We start from the raw sequence: 15,280 nt of genomic DNA, 5'->3' as shown, positions 1-15,280 counted from the left end.
CCGCCCCTTCCCAACTCCAATGTGGTTCTCCCCTAAGATCCCCAAGAGGTCCGAGTGGGAGCGCCACATCTCACAGTGAAACTCCACCCTATGCCTCCTCCAAATTTTTCCAACCCTACTATCCATTACCTTGCCTCCGCCCCAACTGGAAGACGACAAGACAGCAAGGCCGGGTGCGGGAGTGAGTCACTCCTTAATTCATTCCTACCACACCTTCTGGCTCCTCCCTGGTGCTAGGAGGGGCAGGAAGGGACCAGAATATGTGTAATGGTGGGGGGAGGGGCAAGGTCCAGCTGACCGCAACCGGGCGCTGCCTTGGCTAATTAGAGACCCCTGCCTGGGCGCCAGAGTTCTAACCACTGGCCTGGGGAATCCCCTCCTCCCAGCCCCGAGGTACTGCAAAGCCTGGAGAAAAAGCTCTGGGACAAAGCTCAAGGAACAGGATACTGGAGAGAAACTTGGGGCAGCGAAGGGAAAACTTTAGGATCTCAGGATTTAGGGGACACAATAGGTGAGCTTCTAAGGATAGGGAGAAGACGGGGAAGAGGACCTGAGAACCTGACCAATGACTTTAGCCCCTTCACTATAACCTCAAATAATTCTGGTACTGGGAGAGCAAGGATATAAAGCTTAGTTTTCTGATAAGCATCAACTAGGGTTGAGGATCATTCTTGCAGCATTGTTCCAGGAGAAAGTACCCCTCAGAACATCCCAATGGGTGGGGCCAAGAGATATCTTTAACTCGCCCACCCCCCCTCCCAAATAGACATTCAAGATAGTGCACCACCCTTTCCTTTCCGGTCAAGTCGCAGCCTCCAACCTCCCCTCCCCCCCTACTCACTTTCCGTCAGTATACCCTCTCAATTCCTAGAATACCAGGTGAGAAACCCAAAGGCACATTGAGGTTTTGGGGCCTGAGTTTTCTGATGCCTGACTTGGGCAGAAGTCAGGAGGGCAGGGGACTTTCAAGTGCCGCATTCCTGGGCTGTGTGCCTCTCACCTTTAGGCAGGGGGCGCCAAGGTGGAGGAGAGACTACAGACCCGGGGGCGGGCCCTTTGAGGCGCGCTCCTCCCAAGCGGGTGTCAAGTTTACGGAACCGAGCTGCCTGGCAGGACGCGCGGTGGCCTGTTGGACGCAAGGATTCCATTAGCCTGACCTGGTCTGGTTTGACCCTGCCCAGACGCGCCATGTTTGCGCGTGGGTCCCGGAGGCGTCGCTCCGGGCGTGCGGTGAGCAGGGCTCATGGCAGCGGTGGGGGCTAGGGGTAAACTGAGGCCCAGGCCAGAGGGCAGGGGATAAGGATTTCACGGAGGTGCTCTACGGAGGGTCATTGGCAGCCCCAACACCAGCATTCCTAGTCCGGGGGGTGGGGGGGGGGGCTGTAGTTGCTGGAGGCGTGTAGATGTAGGAACCTCTAGAACTAGTGGCTTTCTAAATCACTCTCCGCTCACCTTTATCAGTACCCCTGAGACATGGTGTGCTCCCAACATGTGTGAACTATGGGACGGGATTCTGAGAGTCAAAAGATTATGTCTTGGGGTCCTCAACTAAGCAGGGACCTCTTGAGCTTCCGAGGGAAGGGGCCTACTGTTCCCTGGGGAACATGACGGAGGAGTGGGGACCTTTTTAGGGAGCCCCTATGCTGAAGGTATAGAGACTGGGATTTGGGGGAAAAGCTTCCTCCTGAGCTAGAGAGCTTGTGACTTCCTATATAGGAGAGTGTTTCTGACTTAGGAAGGTGAGGTCTGTTTGGTGGTCCACTGAAGGAGTAGATAGTCCTAGGATCTGAGAAGTGAAGGCCACGGCTTCTTGGGGTGGGAGTTCTGAATAGAATAATTCTTGGGGATGAAGCCAAGGTTTTGAAAAGGGGGTTCTGGCTTAACAGTCATTGGGGTTCCTGATCTCCGGATTTTGCTTTTGAGCTCCTGAAGGGAGGAACCGGGCTCATGTGGGGTTCCCAAGGAAGTGTGGTACCCCAGACTCCTAAATTGTGGAACTTTAATATCGCTAGCCTCATGGATGGGAAGGGTACGCCTGATTAGAGACTTTATACTCTGGTGAGAGTAGTCCCGAGTTTTGGGGGAAGTGTTTGAGGTCTGGAGGGGCCTGAGGTTGGGTAAAGGGGTCATAGACCAGCCTGGGGAGGTGAATTTACTGTAAAATGGGCATATAGGGAGGTGGCCTCAGCTGCCCCGCCTCTGCCTCGGTAGTGTCCCCCTCCCCCGTTCTCCAGGCGCTGTCCCAGCCTGCCCAGCACTGCCCTGGTGGGACAGGCCCCAACGTGTGGTCGGGGGCTCTGGAGTGGAGAGACAGGCGTTGACTTCTCCCTCCCCGCCTCTCCCCATCTCTGACTTCCTCCACCCACTGAAGCTTCCAGAAGCAGAGGACCCAGATCGTGGTCAGCCCTGCAACTCCTGCAGGGAGCAGTGCCCTGGCTTCCTGCTGCACGACTGGAGGTAGTTGACTCCGCCCCCTCCCCAGGCCCCGCTTTAGTCAGAGCTCCACCCTTGGGGAAAACCCTCAGATGCTTAGGCCACGCCCCTAGGCTTGAATTCCCCTCTCCATTAAAACTCAGTCTGCGAAACAGCCTCAAGCTCCAATTCAGAGCCCTAAAACTGACTCCTTCCCTAGAGTCCTGTTCCTAGGTGAGTCCCACCCACTACTTAGTTCTACATCCAGCGATATTCCATCCCTGAGGAGATCCTCACCACCCACTGACCTCCAGCCCTTCATTCTGTAGATTCAAAACTCTTCTCCCAAACCCAGTACCCTGTCCTTCTATAGTCCTGTACCCAAAATGTCTCACTAAATACCACAGTTAGAGCCCACAACCCCCAGACACAGGGCCCTACCAGCGGGCTCAGAGCCCTGCCCATTTGATCAGAACCTCAAGACAGGCTAGAGCCCCACCTCTAGGGAAACTTTCCCACAAGAACCAGCACCCTCTCCCCACAGCCCGCCCACAAACTCAGCACCACCGCCTCTCAGCACCGCCCTCAGGTCCATAGTCAGGTCCAGACTCAAAGCCCTTGAATAGTGGTAACCCGCAGATCCCTGTCCCTAAATTGGACTTCCTTGGGCTGCTGAGGGATCCAGGTGCACAGCTCGTTAGTAATTGACCCCAATCCCAATCCATTTAGAAAGATCTGCCAGCACTGCAAATGCCCGCGGGAGGAGCATGCGGTGCACTCCGTGCCAGTGGACCTGGAACGCATCATGTGTCGGCTAATTTCAGACTTCCAGCGCCACTCCATCTCTGACGATGACTCAGGCTGTGCCTCTGAGGAGTATGCGTGGGTGCCCCCAGGCCTCAAGCCTGAACAGGTGACCAAAAGCTGTGGGCGCGCGCACACACACACACACACACACACACACACACACACACTTACACTCAGGTGGAAATCTTTTAGCTGTTTCTGGGGCTTGCCACTTTGTGTGGTGATACTGCAAGTGTCCTTCTGACCTCTCTGTGATTTGCATTTCACTGGGAACCCTGAGTAATCACTAGACACCTCCAACAAGTATTTATTGAGCACCTATAGCACTTAACAGGAGCTCGGTAGCGTTGTGGTTACGAATCGGGCTGGAACTGCAAGGTAAGCAGTTTGAAACTATCAGCTGTTCGGCGGGAGAAAGTTGAGGCGTTCTGCTCCTGTAAAGATTTATGGCCTCGGAAACCCTGTATAGGGTCGCTATGAGTCGGAACTGACTCCAAGGCACATAACAACAACAAATAGCACTTAACGACAACAACTGTGTATCAGATACTGTCCTAGGCATTGAGGACACAGTAGTCAACAAAATAGATGCAAAAAATATCTCCATGGAGCTGTAGGATCAGCACTGGACTGCAAACCACAAGGTCGGCAGTTCAAACCCACTAGCTGCTTCTTGGAAACCATATATAGGGTCGCTATGAGTCGGAACCGACTCAATGGCACTTAAGAACTAAACATATAAAGAAATGGAAGTTAGATTCCAGAAAAGAACAATAGTCAATAAACAAACCTGTAAGGATAGTCGTATTTCAAATGGTACAAGGAAAGAGGGAATGGGAAAAAAGAGAAATTAGAATTTTAAATAGGGTGCCCAAGTGTGCCTCTCAGAGAAGATAATGTTTGAGCTTCCCTGAGGGAGGCAAGGAAATAAGCCATGCAGATATCTGGGGTAAAAGCTATCCAGACAAATGGAATAACCAGTGCAAGGTGGGAATGTGCTTGTTAAGTGCCGTCGAGTCGGTTCTGACCCATAGCGACCCTGTACAGGGTTTCCGAGGGTGTAAATCCTTACGGGAGTAGAAAGCCTCATCTTTCTCCCGCAGAGCGGCTGGTAGTTTCGAACCACTGACCTTAAGGTTCGCAGCCTGATTCGTAACCACTACGCTACCAGAGCTTGGCATGAATGAATTACAGTGAGGAGACCAATGAGGCTACAGCAGAGTGAGTGAGAGGAAGAGTGGTTGAAAGTAAGGTCAGAGAGGTGACAGAGACCACAGAGAGGACTTTGACTTTTACTCTGAATGAAAGGGAAGCCACAGAGAGTTGTTAGCAGAGGAGGTATATAATCTGATCATTTAATAGGATCCTTCTGTCAGCTGAGCATAGAACAGACTGTAGAGGCACCCACAGAAGTAAGGGGACCAGTAAGGAGGAAACTATCGTAATAATCCTAGTGCTGGCAATGGAAGTAGTGAGAAGTGGTCAGTGTGTGGGAGTGAGAGACAAAGGAGTCAAAGATGACCCTAAAGATGGAGTTGCCATTAACGAATATAAGTAAAGCCAAGGCAAGAGCAAGTTTGAAGTATAAGATTTTAAATTGAATTTTGGGCACCTTGAGTTTAAGATACAGTAAGACATCTAAGCAGTGATGCTAAATACAACTCAAGGGAGAGGACAAGACTGTAGATATGCATTTGTGAGTCATTGACCAGTAGGTAGTATTTAAACTCATGAGATTGGATGCAATTCCCAAGAGAATAAATGTAGACAGAGGCAAGGAGAGGACTAAGAACTAAGCCCTAAGACCCTCCCACAATGAAGGGTCAGCTAGTTGAGGAGAAACCAATAAAATAGGAAAACCAGGAACATGTCCCAAAAGCCAATGGAAGAAAGTGTTTCCAGGAAGAAGGAGTTAGCTGCTATGTCCAGGGCAAGTCAGATGAGGACTGAAATTTGAACAATGATTTTAACAATGTGAATGCCATCAATGACTTTGGAAGACACAAAGAAGGGGGTAGAAGCCTGAAGGGAAGGGAATGAGGAGAGAATGGAAATCTTGGAACTTTGAAAAAAGAGTTTTCTTGTGTGGTGTTTCATCTACTAATGTCCTCAACAAAAATCCTGTAGTAAGTTCATTGTAGTTTTCATTTCACATAGCTAATTGTACCAAGGTGAAAGCATTGCTTTCAAGGAGCATGTAGGCATGGTTCTGAGGGTCCATGAATGCAGAAATTAAGCATACATTTGTATGGAGGAATAAATGGAACCACATCTCCTTCAAACAGTCCTTCTTAAATAGTGTTTCTCTTAGCAGGGCTTTGGAGAGGACTTGATCAGCAGGCAGTTCAAGCTTCATCTATGATTGCTGTGTTTTGCTGATTAAATGTAAATCTAGTCTTAATTTTTCTATCCAGCCTATGCCCAAATTTAGTTATGCAGTAAACATTCTTCAAGTAAAAAAAGTAAGTTATGTGACATGGACCTCAGCCAAATATTGTTGTGTTGTTAAGTGCCGTTGAGTCGGTTCTGACTCATAGAGGCCTTGTATAAGGTTTCTGAGGAGCAGCTGGTGGGTTTGAACCACCGACCTTGTGGTTAGCAGTCCAGTGCTTATGCTACAGCATCACACCAGGAGTCCTCAACCAAATATATGTATTTTAAATTCTTACAAATAAAACTTAAATTGCTATTTAGAGAGAAAAAATGGGAGGAGAGGAAGTAGACTGCAAATACAGGCAACTCTTTTGAAGATTTTTTTTTTTTTTTCCTGTAAACGGAAGGAGAAAAATGGGGCAGCATCTAGAGGATGAAGTGGAGTCAAGAGATGAGGGAATTCTTAGCATATTTGTGACCTGACAGAAATTATCCAACCTATGGGAATTCTAAGGAGCTCTGGTAGTGTAGTGGTTACAAATTGGACTGTGAACCTCAAGGTCGGCAGTTTGAAACTACTAGCTGTTCAGTGGGAGAAAGATGAAGCATTCTGCTCCCGTGAAGATTTATAGCCTCGGAAACCCTGTACGGGTCACTGTGAGTTGGAACTGACTCCACGGCACACAGCCACCATAGAACTTCTGGTGTGACGCTGTGGGTTAATACGCTGGACTGCAAAATTGGTTTGAACCACAAGATTGGAAGCCCTATACAGGGTTGCTATGGGTTGGAACCGACTCGACGGCACTTAACAACAAAAATATAGGAAGGGGAGGTGAGGGAGTGAGTAGAAGTTCCCTTCCAATGACTCTTTCTCAGAGAAGTAGGGACCCACCACTAATTGCATCTCAAGTCATCCCTGGTCTCGATTGCTTTCTCCTATCCCCCAGGTATACCAGTTTTTCAGCTGCCTCCCAGAGGACAAGGTCCCTTATGTCAACAGCTCCGGAGAGAAATACAGGATCAAACAGCTGCTACACCAGCTGCCACCACATGACAGTGAGGTGAGGCGAAGACAGAAAGGTCATGCCAGTAGGGAGCACAACCTGGGAGAATGCAGGGAAGTTGCAAAGAAGTGGGCAGGGTCTTAGGAGGAATAGGTGAGCTGATCTGAAGTGAATTTAGATGAACAGTCTGCACACACTAGGGCAATCAGGGATACTCCTTGGGAAAACCACAGATGGACTTTGGAAGAATAAGGGGTGGGTATTTCAAGCTGGAGACATCATGTAAACAAAGGCCTAGAAGTAGATTTTCTGAGGATGGATGAAATTTGGAAGAAGGTGGGGGTACCTATCAAAGGAGGACTCTAGAAGACCCCCTCCCCCAATACTCCCAGGCACAATACTGTACAGCACTGGAAGAGGAAGAAAAGAAAGAGCTCAGGGCCTTCAGCCAGCAGCGGAAGCGTGAGAATCTGGGACGTGGCACCGTGCGCATCTTCCCAGTGACCATCACTGGGGCCATCTGTGAGGAGGTGAGCCATGGAGGGGCCATCTCCCAAGTCACCTAGATAGGATACCTACCACTTAGGCACTTAGGTCCTAGTTTATGTCTCCCTAGGGAACTGTCTGGTGGATAGAATCTGCCATTCAGCTCCCCATTTGGGGCAGGGGCTGTCCCTAAGGACCCCTACTAATGGGTGGGGATTTTTTTCCTCAGATCCCATTGTTAGCTGAGGTCTGTCTCTAAGGAGGTCCTCCTCGGTACTTTCTCTATGGCTTCCTCCCCCAACCCAAGCAGTTACATGGTAATGAACTGTCTCCATGATCTTTCAGTAGTTGGAACTTGTCTGTAAGAACTGACACAGTTGGCAGAGCCTGTCACTAGAACCCTGTAGTGGATGGAATTTGTCTCCAAGGGCCCTTCAGTAGGTGGGACCCGTCCTCAATTCCTACTGTTAGGTGAGGTTCTTCACTAAAGTCTTGATGGGTGGAGAGTATTTCTATGGCTACAGGCAACACTGGGTGTGGCCTGTCTCTATGGTTTCCCACCCCACTGTGGACAAGGCTTGCCTTCAAGGTCACACACAGTGGATAAGACCTGTCTCAAAGTTACCCCGGGCACAGTCAGTCACAAAGCCTGCAGATGAGTGTGAAATGTGAGTAATATTAGTAGCATCAGAACCTGTTTAACTTCAGATGACCAAGATCAGTCCACAGCTGATTTCCATAAGGTAGAGGTCAGGCATACCTCTACCTGCAAACTGTTTACCAATTCTGACACCAGCTGTCCCTTCCACTGCACTCCCTACGTCACTTCAATTCATTGCAATGGCCACACAGAGCTCACAAATCATACTTAAAGTTATTAAGGAAATAACAGGGTACAAGTCTGGGTAGAATCAACAGTCAGGATCAAGAAGCATGTAGGCGAAGTCTCACTTCTTCAGTGCAGGACAGCCCTCTCAGCTCCTTCTGGCAGTGCAGTCCTCTCCACCCCTTGGGGACAGGTTCTTCTCAGCCCCTTGAGGACAGGCTCTTCTTGACCCTTCAGGGCAGACTCCTCTTAGCACTGCCATCTGTCATCACCTACTGGGCTGCTGGGTCCCTTCTGGATCTGTGACTATCTTCAGTGTTACAGCCTTAACCCATGTTACAGCTCTTTTAGAAGGTTCCTTGCCTCCTCTCTCTCTGTTTTTCTTTCTTCTCTCTTCCTCCTGCTTCTGCCTGCTTCCTACTTGAAAAAAAAAAAAAAAAACCTGTGTAATTCGCTGCATATATACATAAACCCCTTGTTAATTTCAAGGCATGGGCCTCCCACCAGGGTCACAAACTGACCAATCCCTTCTAGGTCAGCCACAGACACTTCACTTACATAGCCTATTGACCAATCCCTGCAAGATGCTTACTAATCACAGGGCCAACTGATGTCTAAGGCCAGACAAAAAAATCATCAAACCACATGTTGTTTACAGCTTATGAGGAAATGTCAATCAACTTTGACAAAAGTAACAAACCCTCTGGGGTAGAAAACTAGGACAAAGGTAATTCCTCAGGATTTAAGAAGAAAAATCTCTCAAGTTGTTTTTCCAAAGAACCAAAGCAAAAGGGCTACCGAAAGGAATTCATTTTACCATAGTGGGGAAGGACCAAGTGTGGCATAATTCTGTTCATCTCATCTAATCATCTTGGTGATGCTATCTGTCATTTGGCAGTGTGGGAAGCAGATTGGAGGTGGGGACATTGCAGTGTTTGCCAGCCGCGCAGGCCTGGGTGCCTGTTGGCACCCACAGTGCTTTGTGTGTACCACGTGCCGGGAGCTGCTTGTAGACCTCATCTACTTCTACCATGCTGGCAAGGTCTACTGTGGTCGCCACCATGCCGAACGCCTACGTCCACGTTGCCAGGCCTGTGATGAGGTGCGTACCTCCCTGCCCAGGGGTGAAGGGTGGTGGGCCAGGGGCAGGGGCAGGCCCATCTGACGGCCACAGATGGCCTGCACCCCCAGATCATCTTCTCCCCTGAGTGCACAGAGGCCGAGGGCCGGCACTGGCACATGGGTCACTTCTGCTGCTTTGAGTGTGAAGCATCACTAGGAGGGCAGCGCTATATCATGCGTCAGAGCCGACCTCACTGCTGCGCCTGCTACGAGGCCCGCCATGCGGAGTACTGTGATGGCTGTGGGGAACATATTGGTGGGTGAACATGGAACTGGACAAAGGGATGGATAGATAGCTGGGCAACTTCCCCACCCCATCAGGATTCCTCCCATCCTCCAGGTCTCATTCTCATTCTGCCCTAGACTCTTAAGTTTAGCCTTATATAGGCCTATACCCTTCACTGCAAGTCCCACCCCTAACATTCCACAGTATGCCATACTTTGTAAACCATACTAGTCCATGATCTACACAGAACTATACAGTCCTCGAGGCCATATCCTAAGACTAGCTCCTGCTTTCCCAAGTTATGTCCTGTTCTCTAAGAATCTTGCCAGCAGCCTGTTAGGTCTTACCTTCTAAGCCATCCCTTGTCCTCTTTTACTCCTACTTTCTAAGTTCCCTCCCGGCCCGCCCCCCCACCCACCCAACCACCCACCCCCGCCCCCATCTAGGCCTCAGGCTTTAAATCTACCTTAATGTCTAAACCTGGCCCACATCTAAGAGTCCAATGCCCAACCTCCACTCAGGGCTGGCCTTCTGGGAGGGGCACCCTGGGAAAGAAATGGAAGTGAGAAGGGGAATGATGAATCCAGTCTCAGATACCTAGCTTCCTCTTGAGAAAGACCCTAGTTAGGAGAGGGTGGAAGTGTGCCTGGGGGCTCAGCCTCAGTGCTCCCCGTCTCGCCCTGCAGGCCTGGAGCAGGGCCAGATGGCTTACGAGGGCCAGCATTGGCATGCATCAGACCGCTGTTTCTGCTGCAGTCGCTGTGGACGGGCCCTACTAGGCCGCCCCTTCCTGCCTCGCCGTGGCCTAATATTCTGTTCACGGGCCTGCAGCCTGGGGTCGGAGCCCACTGCTGCAGGGCCCGGCCGCCGCAGCTGGAGTGCAGGCACTGTCTCCGCACCACTGGAGGCTTCCACAGCCTCTTTCTCTGCTGTTGAGGGGGCTTCCGAGACAGCCACCAAAGGCACCAGCACTGAGCCAGCGCCTGGTGAGCCCCTCAGGCCACACCCAGCCCTGGCCCCTCCCCTTGACTTGCCCAGACCCTTCACCTGCCTCATCCCTAGCCCACCTCTATTTCAGCCCAAGCTCCATACCTTTCTAGGCCTAATCTGTAGTCCGAACTACACCTCTTCATGAACCCTAATTCTGTATTGGGCCTGTCCTCTACCTCAACTTGTCCCTGATTTGAGTCCAGGTTCCTTCTCCTTTCTTCAGTCTCCTGCATTTTATAACAAAACTTGCCTGCTGTAGCCTCCATCTACCCCACCCTTCTTCAACAGAGGCACTCTTCTAGCCCCTGAGCTGGCCCCATACACTAGTCTAGTCTTGCTCCTCGCTTGTACCCAGAAACTGCTCCAGGCCCTGTATACCATGGACCCCTACCTTCCTGTTCCTCTCCTACCCCTACCCTCACTTCCCCAATCTTGATGGAAAAGCCCCAGGCCTCTCTGCCTTAGGGGATCCACAGGAAGCAGATACCTGGAATTACTGTCTCTCCTCCCTTTCCAGCAGCAGATCCTGAGCCTGCCCGCTTTCTGCGAGGGGCCCCCCACCGCCACTCCATGCCTGAATTAGGGCTCCGCAGTACCCCTGAGCCACCCCGCCAGTCAGTCCCACGCCCGGAAGACAGTGCCTTCCGCCGCCAGAGTGCCCCACGTGTCAGCTTTCGTGACCCACTAGTGTCTGAGGGAGGTCCACGACGGACCCTGAGTGCACCCCCAGCCCAGCGCCGCAGACCACGCAGTCCCCCACCACGGACCTCCAGCCACCATCGCCGTCAACATCATCACCATCATCGCAGCCGCCATCCGGGCAGACGTAGACACCATCAGTGTGACTTAAGATCGGGGTCGGATTCAGGATCTTGCTCCAGCTCACCCTCTAGTCCTAGTTCTGAGTCCTCAGAGGATGATGGCTTCTTTTTAGGGGAACGCATACCTCTGCCCCCATACCTGTGCAGGCCTGTGCCAGCTCAGGACTCTGCCACTGAGACCGCCAATTCCCCACCCCCACAGCCCCTTGGGAACACTCGCCCAGGGATCCCTCGCCAGGTCCGAGACAAGAACTGTATAGTGTCATGAAGGCAAGGCAGTCAGTGGAGGGAGTAGGGTGCACGGGGGCATTCTGAGTCAGTGTAGATAATGCCTCTCCACCTGACCCATAAGTCCCCTTCCTCCCTCCCTCCTTTGTACTTGTACTATTGAAGTAATAATTTAATATTTGTTGTCAAACAGGTCTGGCTTCTTTGCTTCCTTGCTCCAGACCACCCCCACCCCAGACTTCCCCCACTCTTGATATGGTTGAGATTTGTTCACATTTGATCAGAGGAATAATTTATTCATTATCATATTTTGTAACCATCTGTTTATTATTTATTTTATCCCTCCATGGAAGCACCACCACCACCACAAAGGAGGTTATTTAAAGAGGGTCACAATATTGGGCCTTGAGTTTGGAATCTGAGGTACCCTTACCCCTCATTTTGTAACTTAGGTGAGACACGTTCCAAAGCAGAATTGGCGTCTCCCTTTCCATTTTCAATGAAAGGAGAACCTGGGCACACCCAGAAAGACAGTCACATCCAAGAGGGTTGATTGGCAGGCAGGCTTTAGACAAATTCTTCAATAAAGGCACTTTTACTTCTATGGGGGCTGGCTAGGAGTGTTGTGGGGACGGGAAGACGTTATTGTAATGGAGGTATTATTTGCAGGTCGTAGAGAGAAATGAGGGGAGTTCACTTACACCGGACCATCTGCTGGGTCTATAGGATGAGGAAATGAGAAAAAACATTAGCTGGATTTTTTATACCTATTTTATAGCCAAGAATACTGAAGCCTATGAAAGAACAGGCCTTGGGCCAAAGCCATAAATACTAATAAGGGACAGCATTGGCATTCATGCCCTTGGGAGACCCCGTTCCCTCTCTCAGCAACCCCCTTTCTTTTCTACTTCCTCAGCACCCACCATACACACTTACCAGTAGGGGCTGCTGTATGTCTTTGCTGCCGAAAGGGGAAGGTGATGTAGGCATCATAGCCAAAGAGGCACATACCAATTAGACCCAGTACCTAGGGGTGAGGGGAGAGATTGGGAGTGAGGATAACTGGATGGATTAGGCTGGTCAGCCTACTCATCCTCTTACCTCCTTGTATCTACCACCTCTAGTGATTGCCCCATGCAGGTGAATCAAGTTCCAGGTTAGGAAGCCAGAAAGCCCCAGGGTAAGGCCAGGAGACTGGACTCTACCCCACTCTTTCAGATCATGACCCTACATCCTGGAGCATCACGCACACTGTACGTTTATTGAGAAGAAATTCCAGCAGATGCTGACAAAGGGGCTACTTGTTTGTACGTCTCACACAAAAAAAATTCCTGTGTTAGACAAGGGACATTGCTTTATAGTAAATGTGGATCTTAAGAAGAAGCTAGGAATATAAAACCAGGGCTTGAGTCAGACTTGTCTTCAGCACAGACACTTAAGGCCTTTAGGACAAGCCTGGCTTGCCATGAGTCACACACTTCCTACCAGAAGCAGAGGCAGAAATGGCCCCTACATCTGCAAACCCTTCTCCCTGTGCTTTGGAGCTGCTGCCCGCCTTTACCCCAGCAGTGATTTTGGAGGAATTTCCTTTTTCAACAAGGGCAACAATGGAAGTGATCAGGAAGAGGATCGCAGCGATGAGTGCTCTGAAGAAATCCTGTGAGGTGTGAGAAGAGGGAGGTAAACACCCAGAATGCCCTGGACAATCCCAGGTGCCAGGCCTCTTCCCAGCCACGCCACTGCCAGCCCCCTTCTCACACTCCAGGGCCAATTGATGAACTGTATCTTTGTGTGCAGGTCACACATGTAGATGACGAAGAAGATAGCAGCCAGGATCATCTCAACCACAGACAATGAGGAGTAAGCTTGGGCGCCTGAGGATGTGCTAAAGCAGATCAGAATCACGAGGCACAATATCTGAAATGATGACACCAGAATGGGGACCTTGATAAGCTCCCAGGCTGAAGGGGTCTCAACCTTAGAAGTCTATCAGGGTTGGAGAAATGACAATAAGAACTAAATGCAAATAAATTGTGTACTTACTGTGTTTCAAGCCTTGTTCTAAGAGCTCACTTAATCATCACAGTAATCTAATAAACTGGGTAGTATTAGTATTTTTAGTATCTCTATTTTAATAAATGGGGTCTGGATGTGATGCTGTAGGATAAGCAAGGCAGTTCAAGCCCACCAGCCACTCCTTGGAGACCCCACACAGGGTGGCTATGAGCTGGAACCAACTCGATGGCACTTAACAAGTTTATAGATGAGAAAACTAAGGCACAGAGAGGTTATGTGACTTGCTCAGGGTCACCCAGTTAGTAATGGGTCAAACTGGTGTCTCAGTCTTTTTTAGGACAGGGGTGGCTGTGGAGAGGGGTGCTGCAAGGTGTTTTGTGAGTACCACAGGTGCCAGCTTCAAGGCTCTGGCGGGGTAGGACGTGCGATGCTCACAGCAATCCCTCCAGAAGCGGAGAGGGTGACACCCTAGAGACAAGGTTCCGTTTAAAGCGCCACACCCCTTTTACAAGTGACTAAAAAGCAGTGCCCGCTTTGAAGGGGTGGGAAACCGAGGCTCCCCAGTGGCCCAGAGCGCAAAAAAGAATCTCCCAGCGGGTCCTAAAAGGACCAGAAAAAAAAGAAAGAGAAATAATAAAAAAAAAAAAAAGGTGGAGGGCAGGGCGCCTTCTCACTGTGGGACTAGCGCGCCGGGGGCCCCACCCAACAGGCCCCTCCTCTGGGCGCGCTGCCAGCCCGCCCGCCAGTGCCCAGGCGGCGCCACGCCCTGCCTCCAGAGGCCCCCCCACTTTCCAATCCCCCTGGGACCCCTTCCATAAGTCTATGCGGACTCCCCCCTCGTTGTCCACCACATGCTCTACTGGTGCCTCTCCTCATTCCGTGGGCCAGGAACACCGGACCACCTTTCCCAAATCCCCACCGACTTGCCCTGCGCCCTAGATTCAGGCCTCCACCAGAAACCCACTCACCCACGCCCCACTAACGAACACCCACCAGTCACGTGCCTGGCCCACGCGGGCCTGCATGACTCCGTATGGTCCAACTAACCCACCCCGCTTTTGCCCACCAGCTTGCCCCGGGACGCTCACAATCTCAGCAAACAGGAGAATTCCCTTTCGGGTGCGCGAGAAGTTGGTACAGGCAATCCAACAGCCGGGGGCTGAGAGGCGCTCGGAGTCCGCCATGGCGTGGACCGGACCGGAGTCCTTGGGGGTACAGAGGATCTACTTGCTTGCTCACAGGTTCGAGGGCGCTGCACACCCCACAGTAGTGCCCGTCGTCTGGCTGGGAAGGGGGCCCCCGGGGCGAAGGAGGGAGTGAATCACCGCGCGGAACCGAAGCGGGCGGGGCCAGAGAGGCCGGGCCAGGTGGCTGCCGCCCCGGAAGCCCCCTCGCCCCGCCCTCCAAGGATACTCCCCTCCCAGTGCACATCCCTCGGGCACCCCATCTCCGGAGGGGTCTGCTTTCCAGATACCAGGGGCGACTTGAGTGGAGACCCTTGCCTTTTGTAAATTTCAAATGCGTTCCAGGCTGCCTCAACTCAGAACCGCGGGAATCTGACTTTCGGAAGATTGACTCAGTTTCCTTAGTTGTAAAATCAGACAGCGATTAACGCTGAAAGACTCAGAGCTAGGTTGTTGTTGCTGAGTACCGTGGAGTCAGTTCCGACCCTGCATAAGTTTCCCACAAGAGGTTGGTAAGGTTTGAACTGCTCGCCTTTCGGTTCAAATCGACCTTGCTGTCTGGTACTTTCCCTGCAGCGCCAAGAGCTAGGTATCTTTTCGGAATTCGGGATATTTCAAATTCTCAGAAAGTTTCCCTGCTGCATATACAGTATACGAGGGGGCTTAAAAAAAGATCCACTGTCTTTCGATTCCATTTTCCCACGAACTTTTTGAAAACCCCCCTTGCATTACTTAACACACACAGTGGAGTTGCCCCCGCCCCCCATTTAAAAAAAAAAAAA

At 51.0% G+C, this 15,280-nt stretch overlaps 2 protein-coding genes across 3 annotated transcripts; one reads left to right on the top strand and one right to left on the bottom strand.

The window, feature by feature from the left end:
• Positions 1–1,122: 1,122 nt before the first annotated feature.
• On the top strand, positions 1,123–11,401 carry PRICKLE3 (prickle homolog 3 (Drosophila)). 2 transcript variants are annotated; one of them, XM_006876682.1, is made up of 9 exons: positions 1,123–1,230; positions 2,372–2,457; positions 3,142–3,325; positions 6,543–6,656; positions 6,992–7,129; positions 8,810–9,013; positions 9,103–9,289; positions 9,946–10,245; positions 10,767–11,401. In XM_006876682.1, exons 1-9 carry the CDS (start codon positions 1,189–1,191, stop codon positions 11,336–11,338), a joined length of 1,827 nt encoding a protein of 608 aa, XP_006876744.1. In that variant the 5' UTR covers positions 1,123–1,188; the 3' UTR covers positions 11,339–11,401. The 2 variants fall into 2 exon arrangements, with proteins under 2 accessions (XP_006876744.1, XP_006876745.1); XM_006876683.1 differs by lacking the exon at positions 6,543–6,656 and having other exon boundaries at positions 1,153–1,230.
• Positions 11,402–11,995: 594 nt separating this feature from the next.
• On the bottom strand, positions 11,996–14,498 carry PLP2 (proteolipid protein 2 (colonic epithelium-enriched)). The gene is made up of 5 exons (XM_006876681.1): positions 14,403–14,498; positions 13,057–13,215; positions 12,860–12,955; positions 12,235–12,325; positions 11,996–12,018 (listed from the first exon to the last, which is right to left on the bottom strand). Exons 1-5 carry the CDS (start codon positions 14,496–14,498, stop codon positions 11,996–11,998), a joined length of 465 nt encoding a protein of 154 aa, XP_006876743.1.
• Between the last annotated feature and the right edge of the window lie 782 nt (positions 14,499–15,280).

This window comes from Chrysochloris asiatica, unplaced genomic scaffold, assembly GCF_000296735.1.
Source record: "Chrysochloris asiatica unplaced genomic scaffold, ChrAsi1.0 scaffold00404, whole genome shotgun sequence".
Taxonomy (NCBI): domain Eukaryota; kingdom Metazoa; phylum Chordata; class Mammalia; order Afrosoricida; family Chrysochloridae; genus Chrysochloris; species Chrysochloris asiatica.
This window is presented reverse-complemented; position numbering and strand designations above follow the sequence as displayed.